Below are 21,811 nucleotides of genomic sequence, written 5' to 3' on the forward strand. Positions count from 1 at the left end.
TCTTTGTTTGTGACAGCTCTCCTGGCAGTGCCATGCTAATCCTACCACCATCATCCTGAGTGGAAACCGAGCTTAACATCACAGAGACCAACACACCCCTGTGTGTGTCTGTGTGTGTGTGAATGCTGATTGAACAGATGTCTAAATGATCCGTTAATTTGAACTAACTCAACAGGCCTGTTTTTGAGTATTAACAGCATTGGTGTTTGTCTTAATTATTCATTGTTTACTTTAATTTCATTGTCTAATTCTGTCCCATAAGCTTATTAGGACAAATTACAGTATAAAAGTGGGTCATAGATGTATTTGAAAGCTCAGGACCAGCCACTAAGTGGACCTTTGAGGCAGGATTGTCGTCACAGACTGTTTCCAAATTCCAGAATCACCTCCCATGCTCAAAATATTAAAAGTCTGTTTGAAAATGTCATTAAAACTCATGGCAAAATGACTGAGTGAAAAATGGTGAATGCATTTTATGTGTACAGATAATAATCTCCATGTTTGAGGATGGCAGTAAGTTTATAATCCACCACAGAGTCCTAACTGTGTCACATCAGGTCCAGGAGTTCAATAGGATCCTTTTGGTAGCTTTACGGTCTGTATGTAAACTGCTGACATCATGTTATTGTACATTTTTACGTTAAAAGCCATGAAAACCTTTGTTGATTTTAGTGGAGGCAGAGGACATCTGAAGCACGGGGAAGTGCAACGACATCCAAAACAGACAACACTTAAAGTCAACTCTGCTTAATGTGACCCAGTGAAATAAGGCCAGTACAGAAGAGCCCTGTTTTATTGGCACTCAGAAACTTCGAGTCAGCATTCTTCATTAGCTGCAGGCAAAACAGACACAAACCAAAACATATGTACGTGGAATTAAATTCATTAAATGGGAAGGGAGCTTGCAGATCAGTATATTAGGGATGTAACGGTACATGAATCCTTCCCTGTTCTGCCGGGAACATTTTGGCAGTGCACCAGCATTTGACTGTAATGGCTGTAAAACTTTAAGGTTCACCAAGACTACATGCTGGTGACAAAAATATAAAACAGCTAGACGCACCAGTGCAAAAGTTGGTCTGTAACTGTGGTACCAGTTGTTGTCCATCAGGTGTAGCCTACTAGTGGGAGTAGCCTTGAAGTATTTATGATGCTCAGCCAGAATCTGCATCTTTTCTGCGCAAACTTTACGACTAATCGACAAATGTGGACCTCACACTGATAACCCAGGCTTTTGTCCAGTGATAATTTAATGAAGTTTTTACAAGACAAGATGGATATATCCTCTGTGTTGATCAAATGGGAGAAAGACAGTGTTACTTTCTGAAATTTTTATAGCTGAACTTGCACTGGCAGTTGTACAGTTGTTTTAATCAGCATTTTTATATTCAATTTATTTTTTAGTTGAACGCAAACAGAGTGTTATTGATAGTATGCAACATTTGGATGCTTTAACTGTAAATGTATGTGTTAACCTAGCTTGGCACTTTTGAATGTTTAATTTTACTTCTATAAATAAGTAAAAATATGTTTTATTTCCCTACTGCACTGAAAATGTACCAAACCATGAATGTTGTGCACTGTTACCCCCTCGACTGTTCTCCTTTATAACACCTTAAACTCATACGATCCCTGAAGAGAGAGCACAGATCGGCACTGTTTTGGTCATGAAAGAAAAGTAGTTTGTTGTCATAACTTTGAATAGAAAGGAGAATTTACAGTTGCGTTGAAAAGTAGTATTTGGGAGGGACTTTTTGAGAGCACACTGACCTGTTGTGTGACTCAGATTCAAAGGAACTTCATCAGTAACCGATTACTAATTCTGCTTTTTCAGGATAGTGTGTGCTTAGTTAAATCCTGCATGATATGATTTGTTGTGTGAATATGTGTCGACAAGATCTGTGTTTTCTATTCTTTATAACATCATGTTTGTCTCTACTGTCTATCTTTATATTGTGTCCAATCTATAGATGACCCGACAGAAGCAGACGTGTGGTTGCTGAACAGCTGCACCGTGAAAAATCCTGCAGAGGATCACTTCAGAAACTCCATCAAGTACTGAAAACACACCTTTACACCTCCACCACCACATTTATGTGACTTCACAGTTCAAAGGGTTCTTATAAGAATTTGTCTGTAGGATTAACTGGATGAAAAAACAAAACCAGAAATGAAAAATAGGTCCTAATTGTTGAGTGTCCACTGTGAGACATGTTGGAACAAGCATAACAAGGTTTATAGGTTTCATGTCATTTTGACTGAGAATCATGTGTCTTAAAACATTAAAACAACAGAATAACTGCAGCTTTCATCAGTTAATAACAATTATATGTATACGAGACTAATGGAACAGTGTGACCTACATCCTGAACTAACTTTGGTTATTTTAAAATTCAGTTTTTTGACTCCTGCGTAGCCCAAAATATAATTATGGTGCTTTTTCTGCAAAATGCATTTTTTTCCTCATACATGAATATGTGTATGTATGTGCTGCATATTTCCAGCTTGTTGCCCTGTGTCAGTTTCCACCTACTCTCTGTTCTGCTGGTCTCTCCCAGTAACACACACACACACACACACACTTATTTGCATAAACACAGAGAAATTAAGCTTGAAACTGTTTTGCATTTTGATTAATTTCCCTCCATCGGGGCGCACACACCTGGCGGCTGTACGCTTTTGTTTGAGCCACATAGTGATTTTACTGTGCTTAGAATCAGAATTCTGCTGCTAGAGACAGTTTTAAGGTTGAAAACTCCAGATCTTAAAAAAAAATCAGATGCCGTCAATAGTCAGTAATAATTTAAAATAAACTTATTGACTGTTAATATGATGAGTTGTAACATTCTGTGTGTGTGGAGGAAAAGAGGACTTCAATATCCTCATGAAACATCACTTCACAGTCATGTAAAATTAAGATAATGCACTTGAATCCGTCTCCAGGGACCTCTAGAGGAAATGCATTTGAACACACTCAAGTATTGATGGCTTACAGAGTGAGTTATAATCAGAAATTTAATAGCATGTTTTTAATTGAATCTATAAAGATATATACTGTACATATCTTGACCCCTGCAGTGAAGCGATCTGGGGCCTCTGTTATGCTTTTGGGGGACATTTTTGCTGACATGATTTGGGTCCATTTGGCCCCGTGGAGGGAAAGGGTCACTGGAAATCAATAGAAAGTGGTTCTGAGTGATCACCCTTATCCTGTGATGATGCATTTCAATGCTGATGGTCTACTGCAGGACGACAGCGCCTCCATCCACAGGGCAGGAGGTCTCAGCGAGAGGTTTGATTGGTATGAAAATGATGTGAATCTCATGCTGTGGCCATCATCACAGCTCAACCCAGTTATAGATAGATAAGTAGATAGATCCATAAGCTCACACAATGTGCAAATTAATGTGCAAACTTTGCTGGGAGAAGAAAAATATAATATATAATGCAATAAAATGAGTATTAAAAAAATCCTAATACACTTTAATGATAGAAATAATAAGGGGAATAGAAAAGGGAGTATCTTTGAAGCTGTTTTAGCAGTGAGTTATTTCCCAACATCTTAATGTAGATACTGTGAAGTTGCTGTATATCTCAGTAACTAAAGATATTATTCTAAAATATTGCAGTGCATTATATGCTGTGAATGTGGGGAGGCTGCTGCAAGGTTTGTGGTGTTTAAAGTGCTAGAAAATCTGAAGAAAGACTGGTGTACTGCAGCTCTAATATCCTCAAAACATAGATTTTTAGGTAAATGAAAAAGCTGCATTTTCTCATCTGTCATTTTTTTACATTTTGGTTGTCTGAATCCTTGGAATAAAGTAACTTATATCCCCCCAAAAGGCAATATAACAGTTTAATGGGGAACCGTTTCACAAGGCCAGATTAGTCAGTGCAATCTTCCTGTCTGTCTCCTGATGCTCTGTGATTTTTCTTTCACTCTTTCTGTCATGCCGCTTCTTTTTTATGCAAAGAATTTGTCGATTGAAATGCGCAAAAATAATAACACACTTCAGGACTTTGAAAATATCCTCCTGGTTGATGCCAGAGTTTTTCTTTGGCTGGAAATCACCCAGCTGTAATGCTAATGCAATTAATGCTCTATTCACTGGGAAGGACACGCACGCACGCACACACACACACACACACACACACACACACACACACACACACACACACACACACACACACACACACACACACACACACACACACAAACGCACACACAGGGAGAATTAAGAAAAAAAGAAAAAGAAAGTTTTTCTGCCTTGCTGCCTGCAAGATGGAGACACTAAATGAGGGTTCAGGATCAGAGAGAATCCAAATGGCCACTTGTCATTTCCTTTTATTTTCCACGGAGGTGGCAGGCACACGGCTGCCTCGTGCTCAGTCACACGCTGGACGTTACGCCTTCACCTCCTGGTACCACAAACCCACACTCAGAGTTCACACATTGGACCAGGCTGGGGCATCGTGTCTGGAGCTGCTGCACGTGTCTGTTCCACCAACACTCATTTTAGATTTGCAAATTTGGTTTTTCACTGTCATTCAAGGACATTCTCACATCTTGATGTAGGATTTTACTCCATGTTAACAAACAACTTGCTCCTCTGAATGCACTTCCAAACAAAGACAGTCTGTCATTTGTTCTGCTGTTGTTCATTGTCGTGACTTATCAAACTTATGAATTGTTATTTCCTCATCCAGAGGAAATCGGATAAACTGAACTTGTACGTAGGTGTATTTTTTTGTTATTTTTCTGATATTTCTTGAGCGCTTCCCCTTTGCTGCTGTAAAAATACAAACTTCCCCCACTGTGGGATTATCATAACTCAAAGTTGATGTAAAGAGGGTGAGGAGAGTGAAAATCCATTGATGCAACAGGGTGAGAAACAGGATGACCTGCAACTGAGAAAAAGACACTGTTTGCACACTTAGGGTTCAGATAATGTAAAACAGAACAAAATGAAACTGGCTTAAAGTTCTTGGATGCTGTGATGGAATTCTGTCATGCATTTTAGATTTTAAAATAGACAGTTACGTGCCATCAAAAATAGGTTTTCATATTTTGTATGCTGTTAGTTGGCTAGAATATGGTTGTATATGTAAGTATACAGTAATTTTCTCATATGTTATTATTAATTCTCTCAACCACAAGCTGTTTCTGGGCATTTTTTGCTCTTGTCACATTCAAACTCACTGTAAAATCCTGCACCTCTATGGAAACATGTTGCTAGAAGTGGAGAGAAACCAAAAATGTCCATTCAGAAAAGAAAAACAGCGACATTATAAATACAACCTCGTCACAGAATATAGTGTGTGCAAGAAAAAAGGAACAGCAGACGTTTGTTCAGGCTACGCCATGAGCTAATATAGAAATGTTTGATTGAATTTCCTCACAAATGACACCAGAAAAATTTGAGTCATGAAAAAAAGCAAGTGAACACAAATGAAAAGATTTACCAGCTTATGTACATTACAAGGACTAGTACCAGCAGTAAAATGCCTGGGGAAAAGAGCACAAGTTATAAAGAAAGGTACTTTATTCATCTCCTTGGGGAAATTCTAGGTTTCCAGTAGCTCACATATGTTATATTAAGAAAAATGAGGAAACCAGTGTACAAAAGAACGTGCAAATCGTGCTGGTCAAAGAAATAAGGTCCAAAAATTGCTGTTATTTAGAGTAAAAATGCAAAATTGCTGGTATTTAGTGTACAAAGGTGTATCAAAAATCTAAAAACAGTGCAAAAATTTAAATAATAAGCATCTGCCCCAACAATGAGCTCCATGAACAATTAACTATCTAGGTTTTGATTTCCTGAAATAAAACGATGTGAAACAATCCTCTGTTTTTCTGCAAAAACTCGATAGTGTTCTGAACCAGTAAATATGTAGATAAATGCTATGTCACAGATGCACATTTTGGAACATTTGACAGAAAAGACTGTGTTTTTTATCGTTATTGTTAATTTTTTTAGTCCCCTTTGACTCCAGCATGTGGGACACACAAGCACACACATAGTGCGTCGTCACATAAGCAACAATCAGTGTGGTGTTAAATGAGTTGAGGGGTTTAAAATGGAAGCGCGGGGGCCTTTCGGCATCTTCTATCACTGTTTGGAGAGACGCACTGAAAAGATGGTTTATTACCTCTGGAGAACTGGGGCTTAGCTGGCATCGGTGCCAAGTGTGTGGGGTAGGAGTTAAATTTGTGCATATGTGCATGAGGGCTGTCAGGTGGATGGATGCCCGGCGCTGTGTTTGCGGTCTGAAGGGTTTCCCTGTGAGAGAATGCAATCAGATGTGCTCGAGGTTCCTGCACTGCGAGTGTTTATAGAGGAGGTTGTGTCTGTGCATACATGAATGCTGCTGTTTTTCATTATGTGAGCACACACACAAATCCATTTAAGTTAAATCTATAGTGAGCCCAGACCTCTGTGCGTGTCGCTCAGGGGGAGGTTTAGGGTGTGTGTTGTGTTGATGTAATTCCTGATTATTAAGATAATATCAGTACATTTATTTGTTGACTCTGTAATTACTTTCAGCGGGGCAGTGTTTGGATTTGAAGCCTGCATCTATCATTTTGGTGACTTGACATGTGGGGGAGATGGGATTTCTTCTACTGTTTACTCCCCTGCAGGACTTTTACATCAGTTGCATAAACTCATAATAGAGCGGCTTCTGAATGCTGAAAAGTCAATTAGTATGGATATTAGGGCGTGTGTGTGTGTGTGTGTGTTTAAAATGCCAAAATCTATAGTGCGATTCGATGTCAGAGACCTTTAAAATCAATGAACGCAGAATGCATTAAAGAAACAGTTGCTCAACAGCATGTGATTAAACTGCTTGGTGTTGGTGTGTGTTTGTTGGGTGTGTGTTGGATTTCTCCACTTGGCTGTTTCTGCAAATTTCTATGATCAAGGGAATGTACGCTTAACGAATTAGAACCCAACTCGCCGTTCTGTCTTCTGTTTTCAAAATACACCAATTCCCACGTTATATTTACATTCATTTCAATATGATTTTAATATTCATGAACCAGCCATAAGAAAGAAAAAAAATCATTAATGTTAATTGAAAAGGGACACAGAACACACAGAATGAACTCTTGGAAGGAGTCCAAAGTGTATGTACTGTGCTTATATTGTGTATTTTTAACAGATGGGTAGGCTGGTTGGTGAATATGTATTATAGCTGCTGGCTACTGGGTGTTCTACCTCACTGTGGTCTTGGCACAACTTTCTTTACACACATTTAGGACCATTGATTGTAGAATATATGCTGCCAAAAGTGTGAATACAAAGATAAAGTTAGCGGCTTTACAGTTGCGGTATGGACCTAAATGATAAATAATAATGTAAAACTGGATGTGGGATTTTAGTTGTGGTTGTGTTAGTGTTTCAGTAATATGCAAGAAGACAATTTGTTTATTTCAGTATGCTTTTTTTTGCTGTTATGTACACCTGTTTTAATCACTCACATTGTTGGTAATTAAACCTCCAGTTGACAGAAGGAGGCCTCGAGATCTTTAATCTAACTTTTTATTCTAATTTGCTGAATCTTGAACACACAAGTCCAGGGTATGTTGTAATTTGGTATATTTACAGTGAAATTCCAGGTGGTGAATATGCATTTCGGCCTGTGGCTACATGTGCTGATTAGTAAGATATCCACTGATGCTGGCCAAGTGATTTTATGTCATGGATTTCTGACCACATATTTACCAGAGGGACAAGGTCATGCTTGGCAAATACAATCATTAGAGTGAAAATCCACCCAGAAACTGAATTTACATGTGTTATTCCACGGGAGTCTTTTTTCAACCTTTGTTTGACAGCATTAAAACACTGCTGAGGCTGCAGTCAGGCAGATGACGGACCAAAAATATGTTTTCTTAAATATCTGTCAGCGCAGTGACACTGCTATGAGGTGTTTTTATTATTTTACAGTACTCAGAACATATGGCGCTGCCTTACAGGACTGTATAATTTTAAATGAAGTGACTGACATTAATGCCAGAAATGTTACTTTTCATCAGGACATGACAACGAAGTAAAAACAATCTGAAATCTGCACTGACCTTTCGGGTTGTTTACTGAGGCCAGTTGTTTTATATCTGTGTTCACCAACAGACGCACACACACTAACACACACGAGCACAAACAGAGCCTGACGCCTGGGGCCAGTTTTGGTACAACCCAGGGATTGGCATTTAATCTGTCAGTTCTACAGGGCATTAGCCTACATTTTCGGCTGCACACAGACACAAAAAATAGTCGTGGAGAGGCAGAGACTGACAGACTCAGAGGGGGGAAATTAGAAAAAAACAGGGAGTTATGGGGAGAGTAGCCGAGTTCAGGCATCCTGTGTTGGTCTGTCTGACGGAGCCCACGGCTGTTTAAGAATCACACCGAGGCCGGGATGCACCACACATGACCTTGTTTTAACACATCTTCGTCTGAATATTTAGAATGAACTCCACTGTTATGGTGTGTTTTGTCTAGTGGGAGCAGATGATCTGTTAGGTTTGATATTTAAATATGTAGTTTTGTCTGCTTTTAGGGGAATTTGCTTAAATTTATTATCATTTCTAATACATGTACTGCTACCACAGTTTCATTCATAGTGAGATAACAAAGTTTAGTTTCATATTTTGCAGTTGAGATTTTGATTTAGTCATTCAAACCATTGACAGATTTCCGCTTATCTGTTTTGTTTTGTCTGGTGGGAGAAGATGATCTGTTTAAATGCTAATTTTGTCTGCTTCATGTACTCCTTTTTGTGCAATTCGCTTAAATTTCTTATCATTTCTTGTACAAATACAGCTACAATGTAGCTGTTTTCATAGTAAGACAACAAACTTTTGTTGTTGAGTTAAAGTGCAAATTTTGGCACCTGATTTTGATTTAGTGATGAAAATGTGTATTAGTTTTAGCCAACTTGCGTAGACAATTCAGTGTAGTTTTCATCAGTCCCATATGAGTTTTTGTATCATCTAAGCCCTCCGAGGCCACAGCCGTCTTTGTTTACGGTTACCAACGTGTTATTCTCATCTCCACCTAGATTAACGGAAAAATACTCTACGTCCTTCCATCCTTCTGCAGTGATGCAGCCGATGAACGCTCCTTAGTAAATTCAGTTCTTTCCAAATTTACCTAGCATTAACATTAGCATTCCTGCAGCTAGTGAGGAGCAGCAGCTGGTTCACTGGATGATTCACCCACTTGTTCATCCTGTTTACTGTCTGGGTTCAGCTTGAAAAAAGACACTTAAAGGTTGGAAAACATTAGCACAGCTATCCAACAAGTATATGAAGAGCTACATCCTGAATCTGAGCCAATCCCTCTGATGTTAACATTACCGATACTTCAGCTGTGTTACGTTAGCAGTGTTAGATCAACATTTGCTCACCTTTTTGCATTTAGTTTGTAATAGTTGACAAAAAGCTTGAAACATTTCTTGCAGTTCCTTTCTTGAAATATGTTTTCTTTTTTTAATTTGCCTTTGTTTTTGTTGAAATTAACACTGTTCAGTAGGCTGGCACATTCTGTGAAGACAAAGCAGTGTGTATCGAGTTAAAAAATAATTAATGCATGCATTATTCAATAGGTCATGTTCTTCCAGTTGTTGTTTTTTTTTTGCTGTGGTGTACTATATTCTCTGCCTGGTTCTGTTTCATTCTGTTCTGTTGCTGTACAGGGATTGTGAGGTAAATAAAATACCTCAAGGTGATGTATAATTCAGTATGAAGTGAGTCATTATTCTGTCTCTGATATTTCATAAGTTCCTGACAATGTTGTGGTGAACATGCGTTGAATTTTTTATTTTAAAGCATTTACAGCTTCATTGCTACTCGAAGATTCACCTTGAAGTTTTCCAACTCCATTAGATGTCCAGCTAACGGCTCCAGCTTTGAGCCTGTTAACTGGACTTTAAGCAATAACTGGGCCATAATTAATCGATTCAGATTTATCCTCTTAAAAACATTTACCTGCTGTCAGCCTGAATTTTAGTACTTTTGTCTTTAAGACTTTCTGCCTCCACAACAAACGGTCAAATCCAATTTTATGCACAGAAAGCAGAAAGTGAAGTAACAGCCCAACGCATTTTAAAGCCTATTTGTTAGAAAAGACGATTGACAACTCGGCCATCAGCAGGGATGACTGTAATGTGATCTAAGGCTAATAATATTAAATCTCCATTCCTAACAGACTTGACTTTCATCGGCTTCTATCGGCTTTAAAAGACCAGGTATTAGGCCAGTGAGGAGTCATTAGAGCTCCAGTAACTGAATGTCAAGTCAGAGGTGGTGCTGCTATTATCTGAATATTAATGGCCATTGCATTTAATGGAAGAATTGCAGGAGAATCGTTCTGTGCTAAATCCACTCCTTCTGCTCTTTAGGAGAAGTTGAAGAGCTCAGTGCCAAAGCTAGAAATACCCCTGAGGAGATGTGTTTTATTGTGGCTGTGCCAGCTGAAAATGACAAAAAGATAGAAATCAGACTTGCTTTTAGTAAAGTCTAACTGCCTGACTCCACACTATTTTTAAATGTACCTTGAAGAAGCGTGTCCACATGTGCAACCAGGACATCTGTTGCCTGTAGATGCAGTCCGAGAATGTCAGTGATGGAGATGATTAGTTTTCTGGACCAATAGAGGACCTATGATGATGATTTCTGTATTTGAGCCAATTTCTGAGAATCTTTTATTGTTCATGTATGTAGTTTTATGTGCATTTTGATATGGAATCTGTGTACTCCACATGTGTGTGGTGCTGAATCGTACTCACAAACAACCTGTCACATCTGCTCTACAAAGTGGTTTTGAATGCCAGGCTCGGCTCAGTGTGTGTTTGCGGTTTCCAGCCTGGAGTGTGTGTTTGTATGCGGCTACAATGGTGGGTGGCTCAGTGTGGTGCTGAAGGTCCGAGCCAACAACCCTTTTCACCATCCAACCAGATCTTGTTGAACACGGCTTTACTCTGGCTTCAGTGTGTTCTCTGTGGTTGGATGTGAAGCAAAATTAAATCTGGCCCTTTCGGTGCTTTTACACTTAACAGATTTGTAGTTTCATTCTGAATGTGGTAGATATTTAGGAACAGACATTTAGTAATCTGATGAAATGAAAAATGCATTTACAAAATAATAATAACTGCATTGCAAAAGCATGTTAAGCTCTCTTCCCAAGTTGAGCTTATTGGAAAACAAACCAGCGCTCTTCGTTGTTGTGTATTTTGTCGTGTAACTCTGGGAAAGCGTCTGCATGAGTGATCCCTTTAAGTAAATGGCTGCATAATCACAGCCTGTCACGTTGTTGCTGTCCTCATAAGGTCTTCCTCAACGGCAATCACAAACAACTGCCGCCTTTCATCTGCTCAGACGGCGGCTCTTAGCGCCTCCCGCTGGGCTGCTGCCTTTTCGCTGGTCCCCGATTGTGGATTTAAGCCATAAGAGGCCAAGCTAATATAGGATTGAAGATAAAGGAGGGACCTTTCACCCTGGTGTGTTGCAAGTAACTCGATTTTCATAGTTGAATCCCAAGTTGAGTTTTTGCATTTTTTTCAAGGGATGGAGTTGCTTGAGAAGCTTTAAAGAATTTCTTATCCATATTGAAGGACTCATGTTGGCCATTTTAACTTTGAGGGGACTAAGATAAGACTGAAAAGTAGGAAATAATATATGTATAGGGAAATTGGGAAAGCTGGGTCATCACCTTTGGAAACCTACTGAATTGGTGCGTCTACTCTTGTCATTTAAGAGTGGAGAAAATCTCACCATCTAGTCTATATGATTAAAATTAAAGCCAAATTGTGGGTCCATATGTTTTCTACTGTGATGTCTAATACTGCAGTTTAAGATTAGAGCTTCAGACATTGGTGAGAGGATGAATCTGGGAGAAGGACCTTATAATAGGTCATCTATAATTGACTTAACTTGATGGTGAAAGGGTGTATTTGGATTTTTTTTTGAATTTTTAAACAGTAAAAATTACCAGTGAAGCTCGCGGAAGTGCATTTTTTGCTTAAGTACTTTTTTACTCAAAGTATATTGAACACTTTATTGTGAATTTTGTACTTTTGTATATTTTTCTTCTTTTTCTTTTTTTTTTATCTGGCTTACTGGACATTTCTGCATATTTATTAGTATTTTTGGTGATAATGATTCTATTCTGTTCTGTTCTATAACGGAAACCACTTGGCTAAACAGGTGTACATTGCATGATTGAATTAAATCACAGAACATATGTAATGTCTATGACTTATACTGTATACAGAGAGTGACAGGACAAACACAATAAGACGATATTGCAGCTCATCGTGAGCATCAGCCTCCCAGGATGTGACAAGATTACCAGCGTTTAATGTTAACTGTTTCTAAATCAGTGCGTGTGTTGTGTTGTGAGCTTTAATGGAATGAAGGGCTGCTAAATCCCTCTGCAGGGGGTTTGATAGACATGTCATGTGATTCTTAGACTTTTCAGGAAAACTGATGTCTTATTAAGAGACGTGGACGCCGCTGACACTCCATTTGCAAATCTGGGGAAGGATAGAGGAGGCTTTACATTTCAAAAGACACTAGCCGTAGGATACTCAAATAATGATTCCAGATTTTGTCATTTATGTATTACGTTTTTTGCATAAAATGCGTATCTCGTGTCTGTATGTACATGTTAAAATGGAATTATCCTCACCTTGACAGTGGAAGTGCTGTGCCTTACTCTGGAGCGATTACAGTGAGTTGAGACCACAACCATCCTATTTTGGGTTGGGAAGAAACGTTCCATATTTCGCCCTTTTTAGTAGGGCCAGACCGATGTGGATTTTTTGAGGCCGATACCGATATTTGGCACAAAGAAATTCCGATAACCGATTAATTGGCCAATTAGTTTAGAAAATATATAATGAAAAAAAACTTCTTTTTTTGTTCCTTTGATGCTTTTAACAACAAAGATATGAATTATAGAGAGAACATTTTACTGTTTAACAATACTTTGTCCTTTAGTAATTGTTTAACTTTACAATTGAGAGGAATTTCAAGTATAAAAACATGCAACAAAGCATTAAACCTCTGGGAAATTATATAACCTTAGAAGAGTCAATCTATGAATGAGCTGTGAAATACATCTCGCCTTGTACTTCTTGTTGCTGTAAATTAGAAGTAGGTTGTATATATATACATGCTGTATATAAGCAACAGAATGAGTGAAGTTACTGGTAAAACATTATTTATGCAGACCTCTGATGTCCTTTAACCTTTAAGTTGTTTATTATCGTTTAATGCTTTATAGTTTTTAATAAACATTTATTTAATAGCCTATATGTAATCAATAAATGGCCTTTGCCTGTCTAAAGAAAAACTCACTCAGAACTCTGATATGCTACCAGTACTAAATAAATCAATCAATAAATACATGCATACACACATAAATAAGTTAATACATTAATTGTGTTAAGATAATATTTAGATGAAAAAAATGTATGTAGAAAATTTCTTTGTACAGTATTCTGCATTCAGTTGTTTATGTTTTTGCAGAATCCAGTATTGCACACTGGTTGCTCAAACATTTTCACTGTTTAAAATGATGCCACCTCTTTTCAGACAGAACCTGTGATCTTAAAACAATACAAAATTCTTAAGTTCATGTTAATAAAGCACTTGAAACTTTTAGTATGGCTAAATGCTTTTTTCAAAATTAAATATATCACTCCTTAGGTGGTAGTGGCCCCAAGTTCAGTGAAGTTGGAAAGATATTCACAGATTCAGACTTCTGGCATCAATTACTCATTAGATATACGTTGTCTAAACATAAGTGATGCCTCTTTCCCATCGTTGTAAGGCAGACAATGTGCTACAAGGCCAGTTTTATCAAAAGTAGCTGTCTTTCAAGCTACAGGAATAACATTGGTGTCTATGGAGTGAACAGGGTCCGTCTGCAATTTGCAAAACCGCTGCAACAGTAAAGAGAGACAAATATTCAATAACTTCACTCTTATATACTGTAGTGTCACCAAAATCACTGCAGCCTTCAACTGGCTCCTGTTGACACCAATGTTATTCTTGCAACTTGAACGACAGCTACTTTTGATCAAACTGGGCTTGTAGCACACTGTCTACCTTACAATGATGGAAAAGAGGCATAATTTATGTTTTGACAACGTATATCTAACGAATTGTGGATGCCAGAAGTCTGAATCTGTGAATATCTTTCCAACTTTACTGAACTGTGGCCCCGAGGAGCTGTGGTGGGCATCCTTTATTTTCATTTCTGAAAGGTGGCAACCCTATCTTTGACAGTTGCATTTTAAATATATAATGGTCACTAATAGTCTAACACTAATGTTACTCCATAACAACACACACAGTGAGTTGCTGTTCCAGCCTGTGTCATGTTATAGTATTATCTGACAAAATAAAACTGAGTGACATGACATGTCATCGTGCTGAAGACAGACAGTAATGTTAATCATTTGAACTGAATAAACCTCCTCCCCTCTGTGTTCACATCGCTCCTCCTTAAATGCGCCTCAACATGCAGCTGATGGAGTGATAAACGGTTGCTCTGTATTCTCAAATATTTTGCACACTTACGTTATTTCTGCAGTTACTGGCTTTGAAGCTGTTAACTAACGCTACGCTGGCATAACTACAGCGATGTTATTTCTAACATAAACAAACAGGGAGTAACGTAAGCTTGGTTAGCACACCATAGCAATCCAACATAAATGAAAAGCGTGGCCGACACAATAAAACGCGCGCCATTCGTCAAGACATGTGGCAACGGCAGGCTCCGCTCAGCCCACTCCTGTAATGTTGCCTGGCTGTAGCTTACTCCTGTACGTTACTGAGAAGACAGCGGTGAGGACTGAGGACTGAATAGAGTCAGAGCTTCATATATTGGACGAATGGCGCAAGGACAGCATTCTGCGCAACTCCGACGCTTAACAACATTTATTTTTTTTATGAGAATTTAAGAATATATCAGCGTTTAATCGGCAAAACTCCGGCCGATGACGATTATTTTGAAAAGGGTTATAATCAACCAATTTTATTGGCCAGCCGATGAATTCAGTACTACTTTTTAGCAGATCAGTGAAAGTCTTGCATGTCCTCAGAATGTGTCTTTTTAATTTTCAGATCAATATACTGCAAAGACGATTCATTTTACTGTGTTTACTCCTAATTTTAGCCCTGGTCTAAACGGGCTGTGTCAGGAAGAAGACTCTCTTTGAATCTGTGATTGTTAATTGTTCAGCAGCCAACATAGACATAAGTTAGCGTGTGAGACCAGAATTTTCTGTCTCTCTGAGTGGTCATTTTACATCAATTCAAGACATAAACATTCGTTCTAATTCGTTGAGCTTGACAGACGACGTTGCCATTACAAAATCCACATTTTAACAGTGAAGAGCGGCAGCTTGGAAATGGCTGCATTTCAGTCACTGTTTCATGCACGTTCTGTTGTCTGACAGCAAAAACAGAAATATATGTAAATGAGAATAGCTTTACGGGGAATTTGACAATATGGAATAAGAGTTTATGTGAGCACAGAGAGCAGGACAGAAGCAAAAACATGTAAACATGCTCATTTTCTCCTTAGAAAGTGACTGAAATTCTTCCTGGCTGGTCAAGTTTGGAGGCTATCTAGTTGACGAGTGTCAGTAATTAGCTTCTCCATGTTTTCATAACTTTTGTTTTCACTTCTTCACATTTTTAAGACACAATGAAAATGGATTTTCACCATATGGGACCTTTACCACCCAATCAACAAAACAAATAGATCATTGCTATGACACTGGCTGGGCTTTGTGATGCACAACATTCAGACTTTTAATTAGAACACATGTCAATAATACTGTCTCAGCTTTGTTGCTCCGACTTGCAACGATTTGTGTTTCGCCAGCAAAGTGACTGGATCCGCAGCCGTGCGGTATACCCATGGGCAGCTGGATCACACTGCCAGCTTTCTGTCAGCGACTGCATGTGTGTGGTACAATCTGTGACAAGGATGGGGAATTGAAGACAAAGGTAAAAGGAAAAGATAAAGAGTGAAGCAGCAGGGCAGAAGTGCAAGATTGAGAGACAATGTCAGCTGTCAGCCGTAATAAGAAAATGGTGAAATATGTTGAGACGGGAGGTCTCAGCAGGAGGCTGTCAGGCTGGTGTTATTTTTATTTGGCCTCTATATTATGTTTTTCCTGCGAGAGAACTAACATTAGTGAGTGATGGTGGTTGTAATGCTCATTATGTTGTTTGATAAATCTGCACTGACCCTTGGAAAGGTCACGTTGAAGAGGTCAGAGGTGCCTTCAGAGGTTTTGGAGGTCATGCTCTCCACAGCTGGTGATGGATCACATGGCTGCATCTGTGGGGCTTTGCTCATGCTATATATATATATATATACACACATATCTCTGTAGGTGCAGTCCAGGGAATCATTGATCACTGATAGTCTGTATGTTATCATCAGTGTTAGAAGTTATATTGGAGTGCTCATATTAGGCTTTGTTCTTGTTTGGTTAGCTTGAGTATCTGGGGATGATTTATTGTATTTACTCTATTTGCTGTTGCTGTTGTTTTTATATATCTCCTAGTAATTTCAAACACAACAATGCCACATTTAATTCTGTCATAATATACCTTTTATAGAGCGCTTTACATGCAAGATAGCATCATAGAGAAACTCTGTAGCTCCTTGTGTTTGGAGAATTTTAATGACCCAAAGCTGCTTTTTACATATTCTATCAGTGAGTTTCAGGGTTGCCATCCTCATATGAGCAGAAGAAAGTGGGCATTCTTGATCAATAACTGAAGAAGCTCTGTTTGGTGTGAAGTTATTTCCCATGATAAATAACCACATATGTGAGTGTGTTTCCCCTTCAGGCATGTGGGAGGCCAGATCTTAGCCTCCCAGGACACTTCCTGTCACTGTTGTGACAGGACAGAAATGAAGACAGACACACTCATACACACACACACACGCACACACACACACACACACACACACACACACACACACACACACACACACACACACACACACACACACGCACGCACACGCACACCCGTATTCTTGATTAAATTCGGAATTTCCCACTTCACTGCTTTAACACCTACTTTACTGTACTTCACTGTTCAGACTAAACATCTTTACCTCACTAGCTTTGTAGAAAACAAAGCTCACCTTTATTTCCCTCTGTTGCTACAGTCCTGCAGGTTTCCAGTATCTCAGCAAAACTCTGAATGTTTTCCTTCTTTTTTGGGCTTTTCATAGGAAATCACAAGAGAATCGTGTTCTTGCAAGTCTTGCTATTCTCCTTTCTGACCGTCAGAAAGCAATATCTGCAAACGTTGATGGAAACAGGCTTTAGGTGTGATTTGTCTAGTCTTTGTGGTTTAAGGTAATCTTTCCACTTTGCAGTTTGGTTTCAGGCCAAGTACTGTGGGAGAAATCTTGATAAACGCATTTGGGAAATTCATATATATACATATATATAATCAGGAAGTAGCTTATACAAGAGATTTTGATTGTTGAGACAAATTAAACAGAAATAACACAAACTGCTAAGTCCATTATTAGAGCCTGGAAACCCAATGTCAGAAATGGAAACAAGCCAAAATTGCTGGAAATCCAATGTGAGTAGCAGGAATAGTTTTTACGGGCATCACAGTTTTCGTAATGGACACAGCATATAGCAAAAATGTCTAGTTCTCAATGGAATGCCAGTGTAAGGTTACTCAAGTGAGACGAGGAAGGGGTAATTAGAATGACAACAGTGTGATGTTGCTAAGGTAAGGTGAAAAAGCAAAGAGAATTAACTAATTTACTTACTGCAAGCAAGATGCCAGCAAAAGTAGATGAATGAACGAATTAATGGTTGCTGTTAAAGGCTGGATTGGTTGAACCGAGGAGATCCACCGTACATATAACTGGCAACCGAATATGTGCGCGATGGAAACCTCTGGGAGTTTTAGAAATAAGAAGGAGAATAGTTGAAGTAGTAACTGGGAATCTTGAAAACAGTTGAGATGTATGGACATGTAGCGGGTAGAAGGTAATAAGTTAAACTTTATCCTACTTGTTTTCTGACATTATTTTAGGTTCTCGTTGTTTTGTTGTTTTTGTTTTTGGCCTTTATGAGAATGTGGTATTTCTGAAATAACACAAATACTGTTTGCTGGATTGCTTGACAGTTTCACTTAGATTAAATCACATAATGAAAACACATTGTTCAGTTGCATGACCAAATCTCCCTCCTGTACTCCTTCCCAGGTCTATAAACTGTGGTCATACCATGATAATGAAGTCTTTTTGCCCTTTGTTGTTCATACTGTAGCATCTGTGCAGGTCTCCTAAAGTGTGCTAGTCTGTGATTACCTGGGTCTGTAATTGCACCTTTTTGTGCCAGATTCTTGTGGTGGTAGCTGGTGATTTCACATGCGATATGGGCTTTGTGGGTAAGAAACGCACTCTTGACAACCTGCAACGAGGGCTGACGGACTTGACGTTAGTTGCACGTGGAGGCTGATGCAGGACACCTTAATGTCCATCCATCCATCTAGTATCTATACACAACTTAATCCTCATTAGGGGGCTGGAGCCTATCCCAGGTGACTTAGGGTGAAGGCAGGGGACACCCTGGACAGGTCACCACAAACAGTCACACTCACATTGACACCTGCAGACAATTTAGAATGACCAATTAACCTCAGCATGTTTTTAGACTATGGGAGGAAGCCTGAGTACCTGGAGAAAACCCAGACATGCACAGGGAGAACATGCAAACTCCATGCAGAAAGATCCCAGCTCAGGATGTGAACCGGGGGATGTTCTAGCTGCAAGGCAACACTGCTAACCACCAAGCCGCTGTGCAATCCCACACCTGAATGTTAACATTGAAAAATTATCAATAATTATAGATATTGACTGAAATTTAACATTTTATTGTGATAAAAATTTCAGCAATATTGCTCACCCTATTTTAGATTTACTCAAACAAATGCTCACATCTCTTCTACAAGTCTTTCACAACATTGAAATACAGCAGAAAAGCTAGGCAGCACCAATGATGTTTGTTCTCCAAATGTTCATTTTATGGGAAGCTCAAGGTTATGGACCATTGTGCACCCAAAATGCTATAAGACTCAACAAAGAGACTGAGATGTGCTTTGGACAGTGAGTTTCTTTTTAAAGTACAAAGAAAAGACACACACACACCTACACAACCTGATTTTAAAGTGATCTTGTTAAATTTGACACCGTGTGTTAGTGCGCTCCTAGCATGAAACAATTTTAATACCAAACCGATGACCTTGATGCCTCGGCAACACTGTTCTCCAAATTTTCCAGCAATACGGTGCGTTTAATTGAATTTGCAGCTAAAGAGATAACGTGCAAGAGATGAAGACAAATTACAGTAGAGGAGGGGGGAAGAACGAGTGAGAAAAGACGGATAAAAAGATGGATGGAATGCAGCAGTAAATGAGAGTGAGGTTATTTTGCTCCCAATTAATGAACGCAGCGGACCCACCAGAGTCATTTCTATTCCGTTTTAATTGAGTTTAGGTATTTCGAGCAAGTAAAATATTCGTCATTTGGGAGTAGTTAAAGAGGTAGTGAAGAAGCTGGAGGGTAGCTGGAGACCTCTCCACTCAGATGTTGATGTGTTGTATAGTTGGACAATCTCCTGCAGGTAATTTTTTTCCCAGCAGGTGATGACAGGCTTTCACAAGGTCACACCATTACCTCTGTCTGTCCATCATTCTCTCCCCACTTATCTTCTCTCTGCCTCTGAACCATCTCACACTCTCCAGGTGACTCCAGCTTTTCCCATCTTTCACCTTAATTTTCCCGCTATTTGCCGTGTCATTTCTCTCTCTTCACAGTTCACAATCTCAGGACTATGAGATGTTGTTGTTTGCACGGCGGCATCAAACTGTCCATCTACAAGCCTGCACATGCCCAGAAATTATTTGTCAGGGTTGCTTCGGCTTCCAAAATTAAAATGCGTGTCCACTATTTCATTAAAGTCGCAAAATAATTGAAATTTAATTGTATTACCATTGTTTTTTTTTTTTTTTTTTAACAAAGACAGTTATTAGTATGCAACCTGCAATGCTAAATCAACACTGTCACCACGTTGTCAGTTTATAACAACACAAGGCTGTCGTGTTGCTACACGTCCCACTCGTGTAATTTTAAAGCAGTGATTTAAAGGCTTTATACATAATTCACTGTAATCTCATTCAGAAGAGTTCTGTGAATCTCATTAGCACCTCATTAGGAATCTGAGAGAGTGATGGGAAGAGACATGGAAATGAGGGAGTCAAGCTCAGTTCAGGGCTGAATTGAGTAGACAGAGATCTGAAGTTCATGTTGGAAGAACTAGAGCTGTTTGAAGCTCATATGATTGGTGAAGGAGCAGCTCTACGATGATGTGTCTTAAAAATATTGATATCCATCCTCAACATAAATGTTTAATCTAAATACTATAAATACATACATTAAAATCCTGTTAAATCTGTCTCTCCAAAAGGCCAAGAGAACAGCTTCATTGAACTGCTAAAAGTCAATTTTTGAAATTAAATAAAAAATGAAAGAGGACATACTTTATTAAGATGTTCTTGACTTAAAAGTGTCACAAATCTCAGAGCTCCAGAAGTGCTGAAAAGTAGATTTTGGCCTCTGGTGTTCATTAGGTGCTGGTCTTATGACGAAAATGTGTGTTTGTTTTGTTCTTTGTTTGTTTCAAGGTAGTTCTTGACATTACGCTGTATTTCAGCTGTAGGAACATCTCATGTAGATCTTCTTTTGGGCTGTTTTTGTGGAAGAGAACACATACAGACTACAGGGTTCGTACCTTCTGGCACCCTTGGAAAAACTACTGCCAGGCTTTTACAATGATTGGTTTAACTCGGAGAAGATGACAGTGTCCAATTTTCTGTTGCCATCTTCTCTTTTCCAACATCACCATAAACAATGTAGAATCCACCATATAGGCTAGCATAATAAAACCTCCATTGTCATGTTTCTTATGTGCTCATTTAACTTGTAGCTGCTATTTATTGTTATTTGATGAAGTTGGACTTGACGATGGAAACAAAAAGGCTGAATGTGCCAATTACAAAGCTGCTCCTGTAATATTTGAGCTCCTGCATTGAAAAATACCATATTTTTAGTCATATTTTAGTGTTTTTTTTCCCCTCTGTGCATTTTGAGGCTATAGCTATCATCACCTTTGTTATTCTCATCTATTGTGAGATTAATGAGCAGCACAGATATTGTGAAGCTGCCCAATTTTCCACTTGATTCTGGATGGACGACTCTTGACTTACATCTGGCTATCGCATCAGGATGTAAATTTAATGATAATGTTAGAATTTCAAGACTAGTATTCGTATTGACGATGTAGCACAAGCAAAGCAGATGTGCTTGTAATAAAACACAAAACAATGTGGAGCTGTGCTCATTGTTCTTGTTTTCGGGTTACTGCTTGTGAAAGTTCTGATTGTTAAGTTACTTGAAATACTTGACAATGCTATAAAAGCTTTAATTAGAGCTACTTTCAGTCTTCCCTAGCATGGTTTGCCAAGCCAAGTCTGTCTAATCAATAACAGAAGACTGGAGCCATACCTGAGAAAGTAATATTTTAATTTATAGATCACAAAAACTTAACTAGGAATGTATATTATTGTTATTTATTTAGAAATGCTTATCATGAGGTCGCAATTAATAATGTAGTGTGCTGTTTCTCACTTTTACCAGTAGATCCAGTGGTCTAATAGAAAAACATACTGCTGGTTCACTGTGAA

General features: G+C 38.7%; 1 protein-coding gene across 1 annotated transcript in view; it reads left to right on the plus strand.

Moving 5' to 3' along the window:
* The window catches only part of cdkal1 (CDK5 regulatory subunit associated protein 1-like 1), a 262,057-nt gene that overhangs the window by 40,260 nt on the left and 199,986 nt on the right, over positions 1-21,811 (plus strand). Inside the window, exon 4 of the mRNA XM_023276824.3 lies at positions 1,971-2,055. Coding sequence (XP_023132592.2) covers positions 1,971-2,055 — 85 coding nt within the window. The remainder of the gene's footprint in view (positions 1-1,970; positions 2,056-21,811) is intronic.

Source organism: Amphiprion ocellaris, chromosome 9 (assembly GCF_022539595.1).
Source record: "Amphiprion ocellaris isolate individual 3 ecotype Okinawa chromosome 9, ASM2253959v1, whole genome shotgun sequence".
Classification (NCBI taxonomy): Eukaryota; Metazoa; Chordata; class Actinopteri; family Pomacentridae; genus Amphiprion; species Amphiprion ocellaris.